Here is a 12,879-nt window from a genome sequence, read left to right as displayed (position 1 = left end):
TTTAGTATTTCACATAAATATATGGGTATATATATGTATATATGTGTGTGTGTACACACATACACACACTCACACACACACATATAGTAGCTGATTTGTAGCAGGCAGTCATGGTTGAGAAACTCTGCCTTATAACAGACAGGTACCCCCAGAATCTACAGATAGGATTAATTTGATTTTGTGCCAGTGTCATTGTGGGGCATCTTGACTGCCATCTACCAGACCAGAAGAGCAACTTCTAAGGCTCTAGGGGTTTTTTACTAGTTAGCCTTGGGGGGGGGGGGTGGTTAATCACATGTCGGGGTGTGTGTGTGTGTGTGTGTGCACGTACGTGCTAGCTTCAGTACTCATAGCATTGGACCCAAGAAGAAACTTACCATGAGTGATATCCACCCCGAGTTTCGTGTAGCAATAGTGACATAAGAGAGTTAAGAGGCCACAGAATGAGAAGCCACCAGAATATTTAACAGTGAAACTTAAAACTGGTGTTCTCCAACAGGAGAACATTCCCCGTCTGTCCTCCCTTGGCCCCCGCCTGTACCGCAGGTTTTACTCTGTCTCGATAGCCAGCTTCCCTCATTCCCTCCAGCAATACTGGCTGGCTACTCTTTTCATTTGTCTCTTGGAATTCAGCCGTGGGTAATTTTTAGAAGAAAGAAAATTGCAGAGAGATGAGATTCAGCCTAAGAAGAAAAGTGGGACGTAAGGATAACATGGCAGGTCACAGGACTAATTTAAATGCACCACCAGCTGAGTCAGATGCACAGTCTAGATGGCTGGTCTATGAAAACCGTCGTAAAACATAATGAAGTCTGGTAATAGAATGAAAAGAGAGAGAAAGACCATGGCCCATGCCATTCCACATCCCAAGTTGTTAAAGCAGAATATAATTATCTCTCTCAAGCCTCAATTAACATCATACTCGAGGGGGAATCCAAATGCTGTATTATTTTGTCTGAGAGGAATAGAAGGTTCAGAATGGTATCAGGAAGTCCCTCTGTAGAGACATGACCCTCCATGGCCAACCCGTTACCCCTACGTGGGCTCCCCTGAGCCCAATCTTAGTAAATAAGAGTTGGGTCTTGAGACAACCCAACCATGGTTGATCTCCCCTACTTACCGGTTTGTGTGTGCTCCTTGACTTGCTGTTCCTCTGCCTCCTCCTCTGTGAAGACTGGGGTAGGAAGACGGGTGGTCAGGAAAATTAAATCATTTAATGTGTAGATACAAGGCTCGCAGCCACCTGTCATAGGTAAATACTCCATTGACATCAGGCCAGTGACTCCTTGGCATCGACATTGCAAAGACTCCAGACAAATGTAGCCTTCTCCCTTGTGTACAGTAATCAGCCATTTTATTATTTTTCTTAAATTAATAATCCTCCCCCCTCCCATAAGCCTCCCCCTGTCCAACAGTCTTCCTGGGAAAAGTTGGGGCTCTGAAATGAAAATGGAAATGAATTTGCAGGAGATTTCTCAGCAATGTTCCCAAATTTCCCCACAGTACAAACTACCTGGGACCATGATTCTGTCCATGAGCACCAGCCACTTAGGACAGTGTGAATGGGGCCCCCAGAGCTGGTCAGTCACCAGGCCTGGGTTCTGACCAAAATGTACAGGTGATCAGACCTCTCTCCGAGAAGTTCTGATTCAGGCAGTCTGGGCTGAAACTCAGACACGTATCAATTTTTAATAAGCACTTTAGCTAAGTCTTGTCTTCAGGGAAGTTTGAGAAATTCTGCAGTCGAGAGAGGTCTTAAAAATAGGAAAAATTCCAGGTGGAAAAAAAATGGTAAAGAGGATTAGGTATGGACTCAGAAGGAAAGTGGGAAGACCCAGCAAAGAAGCTCTTGAGTTTTCCATGCCAGGTGCTAAGAGAAGAGGAACAGGGGAGGAAGCAGATACAGAGCATGGCAGCGTGGCCATCGTAAACCAGCTTCACTTTAAAAAATGAGACTTAGTGTCCATTCTCTCAGAAGGCCTCCAGAAACTAGAAGGGACCGTTTCTGAGCCATGTATAGTGTTTGTGGTTTCAGGCTCAGCAGCCTGAGAGGGCAGCACGGTGGGTGGGCAAATGGAAGTTGCAGAGAGAAGCAAAAGCTGCAGGAGACTCTAATTCAGCTCCCTTTCCACGTGGCATTTGTGCCCTACTCAGTGCTTCTCCGCTGTGGCTGCTAGAAGATTCCACTGCCGAGCATCTTCTAAACCACCTCCTTCTTTACCGTGTCCCAGCCGGTTAGGCTAGGAGCACAGGAGAAGGGCACCAGCATTTGCATTGTTTTAACCTCTCCTTGCAAGCCTAGGGAGCAGCCCCATGAGAGCCATTCAGCTAGGCAAGTGACCCTCAACATTGACTTGTACAGAGTCGCCAGGAGCTCTTTGGAAACGACTAGGAATCACAGAGATTCCCTTTTAACTGATCTCAGGAGCAGCCTGGGTCCCTGGGAATTTTAGAAAGTCACCAGGTGTTTTTACCAGTGCAGCCAAGGCTGAGGACTACTTGGCCAGGCTTTATCATCTACAACCACTTTGCTGAAAGTCAAGGGCAACTGCTTTGAAGTGTAAGTTCTTGTGTCTTTGTTGAGAGTACAGAGCAGACTTGCACTGACATAAGGGGTCAGGCCCCCTGCCAGCCTCCTCTCTGCTCTGAGAGGTGAGCCCACTGTCCAGACTGTGCCTGCAGCTCCTGTGATAACTCAGTTTGTCCTGACCTTGCTTGGGGAGAGCAGTGACCTCCCAGCGACATCATTAATCTCTTTGACCGTACCTCTCTCTGGTCATATGGGGTAAATGATTCCACAGAGAGGGTCACATATGATCCATTCATGGGCTAAGATAGATCATTGGTCTTAAAGGTCCAGTGGGGAGAAACAGACCGTATGTAAAAATGGCATAACATAATGGACAGAGACATCACCATGAAACCTGTCCCTTATAACTCTACCCAGATTCCTCTGTTGGTCTCACATGGGGGCCATGTTGGCCTGACATCCCTCCCCAGGCTATTATTTGCAGGCATTTCCTGTTCATTGTACTTGTAATCAGTTGGTTAAAGGGTAGCATAGTTGGGGGGTGGAGGGAGGGCTGATCATACGGGTTGACTCCATGGAATTAACGTGCTCCATAGAAAGGCAGTTTCCTGAAATGTTAGGGAAATCTTCCTGGCTGTTGTAGGACTCCTTGCATGGAGTTAAAAGGAAAAAAAAAATCAGTATAGAATTGATACATCCAAATGGCTACTACTTTTTGCAGATAGTTTAAATAATTCTTCCTTGGCACTGCTGCACAGTACATTGCCTCTCCCCTACGATATCACTCTTGGTGATAACTTCCTGCTTTGACATAGATTTGACTTGATAGTTGGCTGTCTTCTGAGCCAACTCTTTGAGTCACCCCCTTTGTTCAGAAATTTGCTCAGGAATCCTAAAGACACTCTAAAAAATTCAAAATATATAGGTTGCCTAAGAAAGAGAGAGGAATCAGAAGGGAATGGAGAAATGGTAGCATTATTTTTCAGAATTAGTGTATCATGTCTCAAAGAAGAGTGCTATGAAGGACAACCATCACATTTCCTAACATTTGCGTACAATTAAAGAAAAAGTTCCAATGTCTTTATAAACATGTTTGTAGGTCACATTCTTACCGGTTTTCCCTGCTCACTCAATCATCATTTTATATCTGTTGGTTGCCTCTCATGGTTTTCCTAATGTCTAGTAGGGGGGACAGTTCCTTAAGGAAAATGCAGAAGTGGGATGCAAGGCAGTAGAGTCTTCTAGGGTTATAGGGTCTGAACTGGATAGCTAATGAGGCCTGCCCCGTAATAGGAGAATGGCTGTAACAGAGCGCCTGGCCCTCTGGATAAACCGGGCAGTCAAGGTCATGTTCTTCTTGTGGGCACACGATAGGATAGAAGTCCTGCCAGGTGCTGGTTTGGCCCACCCAAGAATCGCATACATGAGATTGGGGTGTCCACATCTTATTGCCCCGTGAGTAAGTCAGACGTAAACAAGTCAAAACAAATATGCAGCCCAAACATCTTCATTCTCAGGGATATGAATAGTACTCCTCCTCAGACCTCGGAAATTGGAAGCCAGATGTTGGTGGGACTCAAAAAGTCTGTGTCCAAGCAAAAAGACAGCAAAAATCCAGGGACACTAACTTTTAGTCTTTTAAGAGAGGAAATAAGTGAACTTGGCTGTGACTTTGTTATGTGGAAGAGAAACATATAGAGTGCTATTCTCAGCGCATGTATAATTTTGTTTAGGTTTCACTGGTGTGGAAATGGCTAGAATTTTCAACTGGAGGGTAAACTCTAGTGAATTTCCCAATGGTGGCTCTATTTATATTCCTGGGTGTACCTCTTGCAACGGTAAAACTTTCTTAAGATGTTTTAAGAAGTGCTCAATCACCAGATGCTTTTTTGGAAGCATTAAAATATTTGAAGAAGCCCAAACTAAGAGCCAAAAAAAAAATGCATTTATCTTGCTTCTTAATGATTCATACGCACAGTAAAACCTAACAAATGAGAACCAGAAGAGACTACACGGCCACTTTTGACACATTTAAGAGGCTAGCCAATCTCATTGGGGGCTTTTTTATAATCTGCCTCCCACAGACGTTCTTACTTCTAGAGAAATAAACAGTACGTCTGAATTAGAAGACATTTCACTGTGCAAATGCCACAGTTGGAAACATCTTAAGAGAGTTTGATCATCTTTCCGGATTTACTAAATCAAAGTAAAACAGCATTTTCCATTTTAATTTTCTCTTAAATACGGCATCATTAAAAATAATTCGGTGAGACAGGATTTATTCCAGTAGGAGTGCTTGTACCTTCTCTATGCAGCCAGCCTAGTTTGGTGAGGAAATTATTATCCATAACATGATACCATATAACATTCTCTTCTGAAATGACAGCATTTCTTTTCCTTTCCTTTTAAAGTAATTTTTTTATATTATACCACAATAATAGAGTCTAGATTATTATGATTTTCATAGCTAGTATCCCGTTTCCCCAACATACTGTCCGTATTTTCTTTAAATGTTGTCTCCGTTCAGCGCAGAAATGCAAGCACAGTTTGAATTACCCTAGCCCTAGCAACATCCCCCGGCATGACGTTCTGGTAACACTCAGTATTAATGATGGCGCGACAGTGTGTACATGGCCCCCTGTTCCGACATCACCATAATTCCGCTGGTCAGGTCCCCGCATGCCTGTTTCATGATCTTTCTAAACTCTCGATGTCCGAGATGTATCCACACATTTCCTTGCAACATCCATTCGAAAGCAGCACCCCTCCCTCCCTGCATCCACCCAGTCGGCATCCACCCAGTCGGCAGAGAGCACACCCCCCCCCCTGAGCGAGCAGTATTGTGAATTTTATCTTCTCTTCCAGAAATCAGTTCGTCTTCGTTGCAGCAGATGAAATTTCTTGTAACACCTCTGCAGGTAACAAACATTGCTACTTCTTGATGCATCCATCCAAAGCTCAGTATTCTCTCTCTTTCTCTCTCTCTCTCTCTCTTTTTTTTTTTTCTTCACATGCTGCAGTTGGTCACTCTAGAAAGTTGAGTTTAAAAAAAAAAAAAAAAGACAAAAAACAAAAACAAAGCCCGTATATCTTTGGAGTATAGCCGAAGCCTTGAGGCTCCGCTGTCTGAAAAGATACCAGGCGTTTTGCTAACTTGGATATTTTATTTCCAGTTTTAATAATACATGATCTAGAAAAGTAAAACTCTGTTGAATGAAGCCACAGTATGATCTTACGGTATAAGCAGTGCTCTTGTGTTAAAATGCTGAATGGGAGATTAAGGACACAGACGTGTGACTTGTATGTTTTTTGACATATTTTTGTCTGGGTTCACGCAGATGTATATGTGAATTATTTGGGATCTTTATTGAATGACTAGTTATAAAAGACCGAATACAGAAAGCCAGAGAGAGGCATTGGGGACTATAATTATCTCTGTCTCATGAGAAGGGGATCTTCATTCTATTAATGAAAGATCCTCTATCTCCTTTCTTTTAAAACGTATTACAAGTAGCAGGATTTAGAGAGACAAAGTCTTCTGCCTTTGGAATCAGGGCATTGGCAAATGGAAACTACAAAGTTGCATGATGTGTCCATCAAAATAATGCCTGTCTTTTTGCTTTGATATGGTTCAGAACAGTTATGGTTGGACTTTCATTAGCATGGAATTACTTGATTAAATGCAAGATAGGTGAGTGCTAACAGATTCGGGGTTCTTTGGTTTTGGTTTGGTTTTGGTTTGTTTTGGGGTTTTTGGGTTTTTTTGGTTTTGTTTTGTTTTGCCTTTAAGCCTAAACTTTCACCGAAACAATTACTAGGGAATCTTATCGATGTGTTGCTTCTAGCCAACAAGGGAGAACCATATAGCTTACAAACATGTAGTTGAGTAGGACATGACCTTCAAAACCCTACATTACACAGAGCGTTGCAGATAGAACTTCATCTGCTATCGATCGCATTTTATCAGCGGAGCCCAGCAAACAAAGGCTTGTTGGCTAACGCTGCCCTCCCTGCTTACAGTCTTTGGTGAAAAGGTACTGAAGGAAGGACACAGTGCTAGGAACATGTCACCAGCCCTGTCCGATCTAAGAGTTTCATTGGTAGACTCGGTGTCCATATGTTTATTCGCTCAGTGTCTTACCCCAGGAGTTCAGGAGGTATGCATGCTTGTATTTTAAATATTTGTATTTTACTCCATTTCTATAAAAAGACCCTGGATAAGGGCTCCCCTTTTTCCCTCTCTAAACTCCCGGCCTGAAACCTCTGTTTCTCCCTGTGGGAGGTGGTGACATCCCTAACACTTCACTAATACTTAACAGTAGGGGATGGATGGTTGCGTGGCCGGGGGTGGCGGGAAACGTTCCTGGGATGCGAGAGACATTTGACATCTTCAAACCCTTGGAAAGGGAGCGTGCTTCTGGAGGGCTACCTGACTGCGGTGGGGAGGGGTGTTGGTTGAAAGTGTTATCAGATACCATCTGTGGATATGCTGACTTCCACCGCCTCCAACTCCCCTGTGTAAAACGCACGCCTGTCCCGGTGTATCCTGGGGTTGCGTTTTGACACCACGGGTCAAACACTGCCACGTTGCGGCTTTAGGAGACAGACATTGATTTCATCCCGTTGCCTTGTAAGCAAGTGGCCCCCACACACACTACTCCTGAAAGAGGCCACAGATAATGAAAGTTGGCCTGGGCAGAGCGAGTGTTGTCACCTACCTTACCGGATTTAGGACGGCTGCTCAGTAAATTCTTAATGGATTGCTATTGATCAGATTTCAAATTGAGAGAGAGATCCCTGTTGCTTTGATGGCCATATTAATAATACGTTGTCTGCTTCATAAGGTTCGATTTGAACTCTGAATTTTGAACCAAGCATGAAAAAGGAGACACCTGTATCAATCAAATGTCAGATTCTCTCCCAGCCAGTCCTCGCTCCTCACAGAGTGAATATGGAAAATCGGAACTGGTCGGTCTACACAGTTTGTGACTCATGGTTTTGATGAAATCTCTGAGGGCCTCTTCTCCCCCGTGCTGGGAGAACCGGGGTGCCCCCATTCTAACCAACAAAACCATCCCCACGTGCAGAACAACCCTTAGGGCAGGTCTCCTGAATAAGTGGTTATCTCCGGGATTTCAGTGTTTCTCTAAACAAAGGAAGAAATGAGCAAGACACTTAAAATCTCAGTTTGGAGGACACGGTGAATTTAATAACTGAAATTCTTATAAAGACGTGTTATTCTCACACAGCTGCCTGTGGGGCAGAGCTGGCCAGTTTTGTCGGTGGCTCGGGGCAAGGATGGTGAGATGAAGATTGTGAGACCACAGGATCTGCGGCACCAAAGGGGTTTTCTTCCTGTCCCCAAAGGAAAAGTGACAATTCTTCCTTGGGTCTTTTGGAGAGGATGCCAACATGCCATTCCTGCTTTTGCTAGCCACGTTAGAAGAAGCTTTTCTTGCTCCCGTGTGTGGTTTGTGAGGCTGTGTTTATTTTCTTATTCAGTGTCTCTGGCAGTGGGATTCATTGTTTGGTTTTGGTGTTCTTTGGTTGCTCCTGAAGGACAAAGTGCTCATGGGGGGTGACTCCTAGGGGGCCTTTTGACAGAAGACCTGAGCCCCCAGTGTGCATGTGTCCAACGCTCACTTTGGATGCTCAGATATCTTCTCATTGTGTAACATCAAGAACCTGTCATGAGTTGGATCCTGCAAGCGATGGCAGGGACAAGGGACAGGATGATTTTCCCTTCTTAGACTCGAGGGCTCCCTGCCACTGTGACTCGCTGGAGATTTTCCAGGACTGGCTAGTGATTGTAGCAGAAGGGAGAGTATGGCTCTTATACCTGAATGAAGGTCATAAAGCAAGTTCCTTAGTTTGGCAGAACAGCTGGGAATTCAGTTCACTTCAGTAATATGTAGTGAGTCATTACTGTGTATCCGCAAGTGTTCTGAGCCCTCAGGACATGGCCTTAAATAAGCCAGGAGAAGCCCTTCCTTCAAAGAGCCTCCTTTCTAGCCAAGACCAGATGCCCGGCATGTAGGTGCAAAGGCATGTGATGTACTGGTGTGGCAAATCCTACAACCGCTCTCATGAATCAGAGGGCAGAGGGCCGGATGGAAACTAGGATGCAATGTTCCTTTAGGTTCACTGGGTAGAGAGAACCTCTCTGAGGGCATGATGTTGGAGCAGGGACCTGCGACAAGTGCAAATGCCTTGTGGTTGAGGCCTGCCTGAGCTGGCCAGCCAGGCTCAGCAGGATGTGCGGCGGGGCCACGGCATCTGAATACAAGGCAGAGTTTTGGACATGAAATCAGGAAGACCGCTAAGGCTCAGAACAAATTAGGACTTGGAGAATTTGAAACCACGGGAGATTTAGGGGTGGTAGGAAGTTCTTGGAGGGTCAGCTGTGGCCTGCCTTATCATTTTAATGATGAGTTGGCATTGTGGAAAGCAGATCGCCGATGACAAGAGCAGGAGAAGGAGCACTAGTTGGGAGTCTCTTGCAACAGTCTGGGGGGGAAGGGCGGTGTAGGGAGAGGGGAGGAGGGTGGCAGGGACCCGGGTTAGGACGATGGTGGTGGAAGAGCCAAAAAGGGGTTGGCTTTGGGCTGTATTTTGAACAGAGAACAAGCAGGACAGGCCAGCAGATTAGAAGTGGAAGAAGTTCAGTCCGTGTTAAACGTCCACGCTCTCCCTCTTGCTCCAAGGGTGTTTTATTTTTACAGAGTGCTAAGACTTGTCGCCACGAAGAGGGAGCCCTCCATCCCTCAGTCCTTGTCCCTCAGTCAGGCTTTGCTGAATTCTCCAGGGTGTGATGATAACTTCCTGTCATCTTGAGCAAATTCTGCATACGAGCAAGCATGATAAATTATATGTATACGTAGGTCCCTGCCTGTGCGTGCGTGTGTGTGTGTGTGCATACGTGCACAGATGATTTCTCACATCAGCTCAGTGAGGGAGGTGCTACCCTCCTTCTCGTCTTAGAGGTTAAAAAAAAATTGCTCAGATCCAAAGAACTTGGGTAACTTTCCCCAAATCCCAATGGACAAAGTTCTTTCCACTGAACCCCACTGCCCCCATGTGCCCCTTGTATTTTGACCTTGCAGCATTGACCTTTGGCTCCAGATGGAATTCCCCTGCTCTCTTGAGTTGTGCTATCTTTGCTCCTGAAAGATGAATATTTGTGAGTTGGAGAGCACAGTTGTTAAAATGTTGGGGGCCCTCAGGGAATTTACCGGCTCCCCAGATGGCCGTTCCCCTGGGTGTGTGTTTGACCTGGTGCGTCCCCTGCGTGCAGCCGGTGTGCGTTGAATACTGTGTCGTGCTGGGCACCAGTCTAGGCGCAGGGACAGAGTGTGGAGGAGAGCAGCTGCCTTGCTGGGGAGCATTCTGCATATTCCAGGAGATAGGGTCAAACAGGCATCGTGTGTTCTGGGTATCTTTCTTCGTGTGTTTCCAGATATCTTTCTTTTGCTGAAAATCAGTGGTTAGAGATCAACAGGCTGGTCCATCCCCTACCAGAAACTTCGAACTGGTGGTTTTGGCTGCTGAATTCCAGCTGCTCGAGAGTATGTGTGTGTGCATGCTTGTGTGTTTCTGGGGTCCAGGAGGAGGCTGGATCTCTGTCCAGCAGCAAGTCTTGCCTCCTCCACCAGGCCAGGCACCATCTTGGAGGCAACGGGAAGTCAGCGTGGGGACATACCCCCCGTTCTGTATGAGTACTGGACACTAGGTAAGGGTGGGGATCTGCGAAAAAGCCTTGGTCGGGGGCATGGCCAAAGCCATTAAAACCACCCCCCGTGGATGGGCTGCTATATACTTGATGAAGTCATTATCAGAAGCAAGTTCATGGCCACATGGGGTGTATAACCCTCTTCCATCCTTCTATCCCCGCCTGACCTACACATGTAGGTGCACACACAGGCCCAGAAACACACACCCACACAGCCTCACAAAGTGTTTCGGAGTTTCTAAGTAGGCCATTCCCCTAATTGATCCTTCAGCAAACTTCCTCTAATTGTCCTCCTTACATTTTGGTTGATTATTCAGCAAAGTCGTCATGCAGCAAATTGATTTGTAGTTAATTAGTCTGTTTCCAATCAAATGTGATGTGTATTATAATAGGAGTGTGCAGGGTGTTCAGGGAACGTATAAACAAAGGAACCTAGTAAAAATAATTATAACGTTTATTGAGTGCTTGCCATGCACTAGGTGTAGTTCAAAGCTTGGTACAGGCAATAGTGATACCCTATAAAAATAAAATGTCAGTTTACTTATACACATCAAAGATATCCAGATAGCTCCGAATCAGCCATGAGGGAAGGAGGGAGGGAGTGCTGTATCAGCGCAGAATTTGAATAAAAAAAAAATAGAACAGCAGTTATTAAAAATGCAGAATCCATTTCCTCTTCCCACGTCCCCTGCCCTAGAGATTCTGATGTACAGGTCTGCAGAGGAGCTACTGCATTCTTACAAGTTCTCCCAGGTAATTCCTAATTCTTCAGGAACCACAGAGCTGATCAGTCAGGAATCTCCCCTTTCGGTGGTAAGGAGAGTGCAGGACAGATTTTGCTAGAGTTGCACTGTGCAGTATGGCAGCCGATAGCCCTACTGGCTACAGGGGTCCTTGAAATGTGGCTAGTCCCAGCCAAGATGAGCTGTAAGTACAAAACACATACTAGATTTTGAAACCTTAGTACAATAATTATGTGCAATTTATTTTTGTATACAAATACAAATGTATTTGTATATTGTATATAATGTTTTGTAGATCAGACAGTATTTTGTAAACCGTACAAATACAAATTACATTTGTATACAAATTATGTAAATACACTTTATGACATTAATAATCTTTATATTGATTACCCATTGGAATGATAATATTTTAATATGTTGGATTAAATATATAAAAGTGAATTGCCCCTTTTCAAGTTTTTAACGTGGCTGCTATAAACCTTAAAATGTCTCATCTCTGGCTCATTTTATTTTTATTAGTACCATTCTGGAGTTAGATTTTCATTCATTTTGCTCAGGTGAGTATTGAAAGGGTTTGTGTGCCCCAAGAACTGGTTTCTCAGAGGAGAGGGATACTCACCTGTCATTAAAATATTGTGACAGATCATCTGGACTCTGGCAGTGTATCATGACTTGGTGTTTTAATTTTGCCTCCACGTGAGGGTGTAGTTAGCATGTGTGTGCGTCTGCTTGTTCTTCTCACACCTCCATTAAGCTCTCAGAATGTCTGAGCGGCTTACACAGGGGCTCCAGATGCTTACCTCCGGGGTGGTTCTGACCGATGTACTCCACGGGCTTTCTTGTCGTGACCCCACCTGGGATGGAGAGAAGGCAGTGAGTGCCAGCTTGATGGCATCGATGTCTGACACTTACTGGGTTGCTGACTAGCCGGTAACCCGTCACCCTCACGTCAACTTCACTACTGCCTTACCCAGTCTGTATGCACCATTACCTCCATTCACAGGAGGAGGAAGTCGCTCAAAGAGGCGGTGAACGTTCTGAGATTACTCTTAGCCACTGCCCCAGTAGACTGAGCCCCCGCTGGGGGCCACGTTGATTTCAGAGCATGACGGGGATTTCTTAGTGATCTTGGTAGACCAGTTGTCAGGACACAAAGAAGGCGAAACAGCCTTTGTAAGAGGAGGATAGCCTTGGGCTTGGCATTAAAGAGCGCACAGCTATGGATGAGTCTCTTGTTGGAGGAGGCATTCCAGAGTGAAGGAACGATGGCCAAGAGCAGGGCTCACTGTGCCGTCTCAACTCCCATGAAGGGGCTATGACCCTGCTCTGACGAATCCAGGATTGAGGTTCTTATCTCAGACCTGATCTGTTGGGGATTCAGAATTGGAAGAGGTTTTGAACTGCATGGAGAGTGTGCAGAATGGACGATGCCATCTGATGGCCATGGGTGGCGTGGGCTGCTCCTCACAGATGTTACAGGTAAACTCACGTATGCACAGTTCAGATGTGTGACAGTTTGGATGCGTAAACTCTACGGCTTCCTAGTTAGAACATGAAGAGCCCCGAAGCTGCTTTCCCCCCCTGGTTCTGAGCAAAGAAAACAGGAGGCTGGGAAGTGTAGTAAGTGATTCGTGAAGGTGACGATTTCAAATCCAGGCTAAGGAAGTGAACAGCCGCATTCAGACATGTCAGAGTCCCGGTGAGATGACTTCATGTTGTTCATTTGGAGAAGTTCTTCCGTTGCTGCTTGGGTGTTTGGGGGGAAATTTTGCTACTTTCAAAGTGGTTTTATAGATGTTTTCAATTTGCGACTGGTTAAGTTCCTCTTCGATGTATCTTGAGAAGCTTCTAGAATACAACTTGGTCATCCTCCC

The 12,879-nt window shown here is 45.3% G+C and overlaps 1 protein-coding gene across 8 annotated transcripts in view; it reads left to right on the top strand.

Annotated features, from left to right (window-relative positions):
- Window positions 1-12,879, top strand: part of LOC111156037 (RNA binding fox-1 homolog 1) — a 600,640-nt gene that overhangs the window by 579,184 nt on the left and 8,577 nt on the right. For 2 of the 8 annotated variants that reach the window (XM_022516608.1, XM_022516602.1), the window contains one exon: window positions 5,396-5,448. The exons of the other annotated variants lie outside the window; for them this stretch is intronic. In XM_022516608.1, the coding sequence (XP_022372316.1) occupies window positions 5,396-5,448 (53 nt within the window). The remainder of the gene's footprint in view (window positions 1-5,395; window positions 5,449-12,879) is intronic. 8 annotated transcript variants of the gene reach the window in all.

The sequence above is a fragment of the Enhydra lutris genome, unplaced genomic scaffold (assembly GCF_002288905.1).
Source record: "Enhydra lutris kenyoni isolate GAN:26980312 unplaced genomic scaffold, ASM228890v2 scaffoldscaffold45, whole genome shotgun sequence".
Classification (NCBI taxonomy): domain Eukaryota; kingdom Metazoa; phylum Chordata; class Mammalia; order Carnivora; family Mustelidae; genus Enhydra; species Enhydra lutris.
Note: the sequence above shows the minus strand (reverse complement) of the source record. Positions and strands in the feature narration are given on the sequence as shown.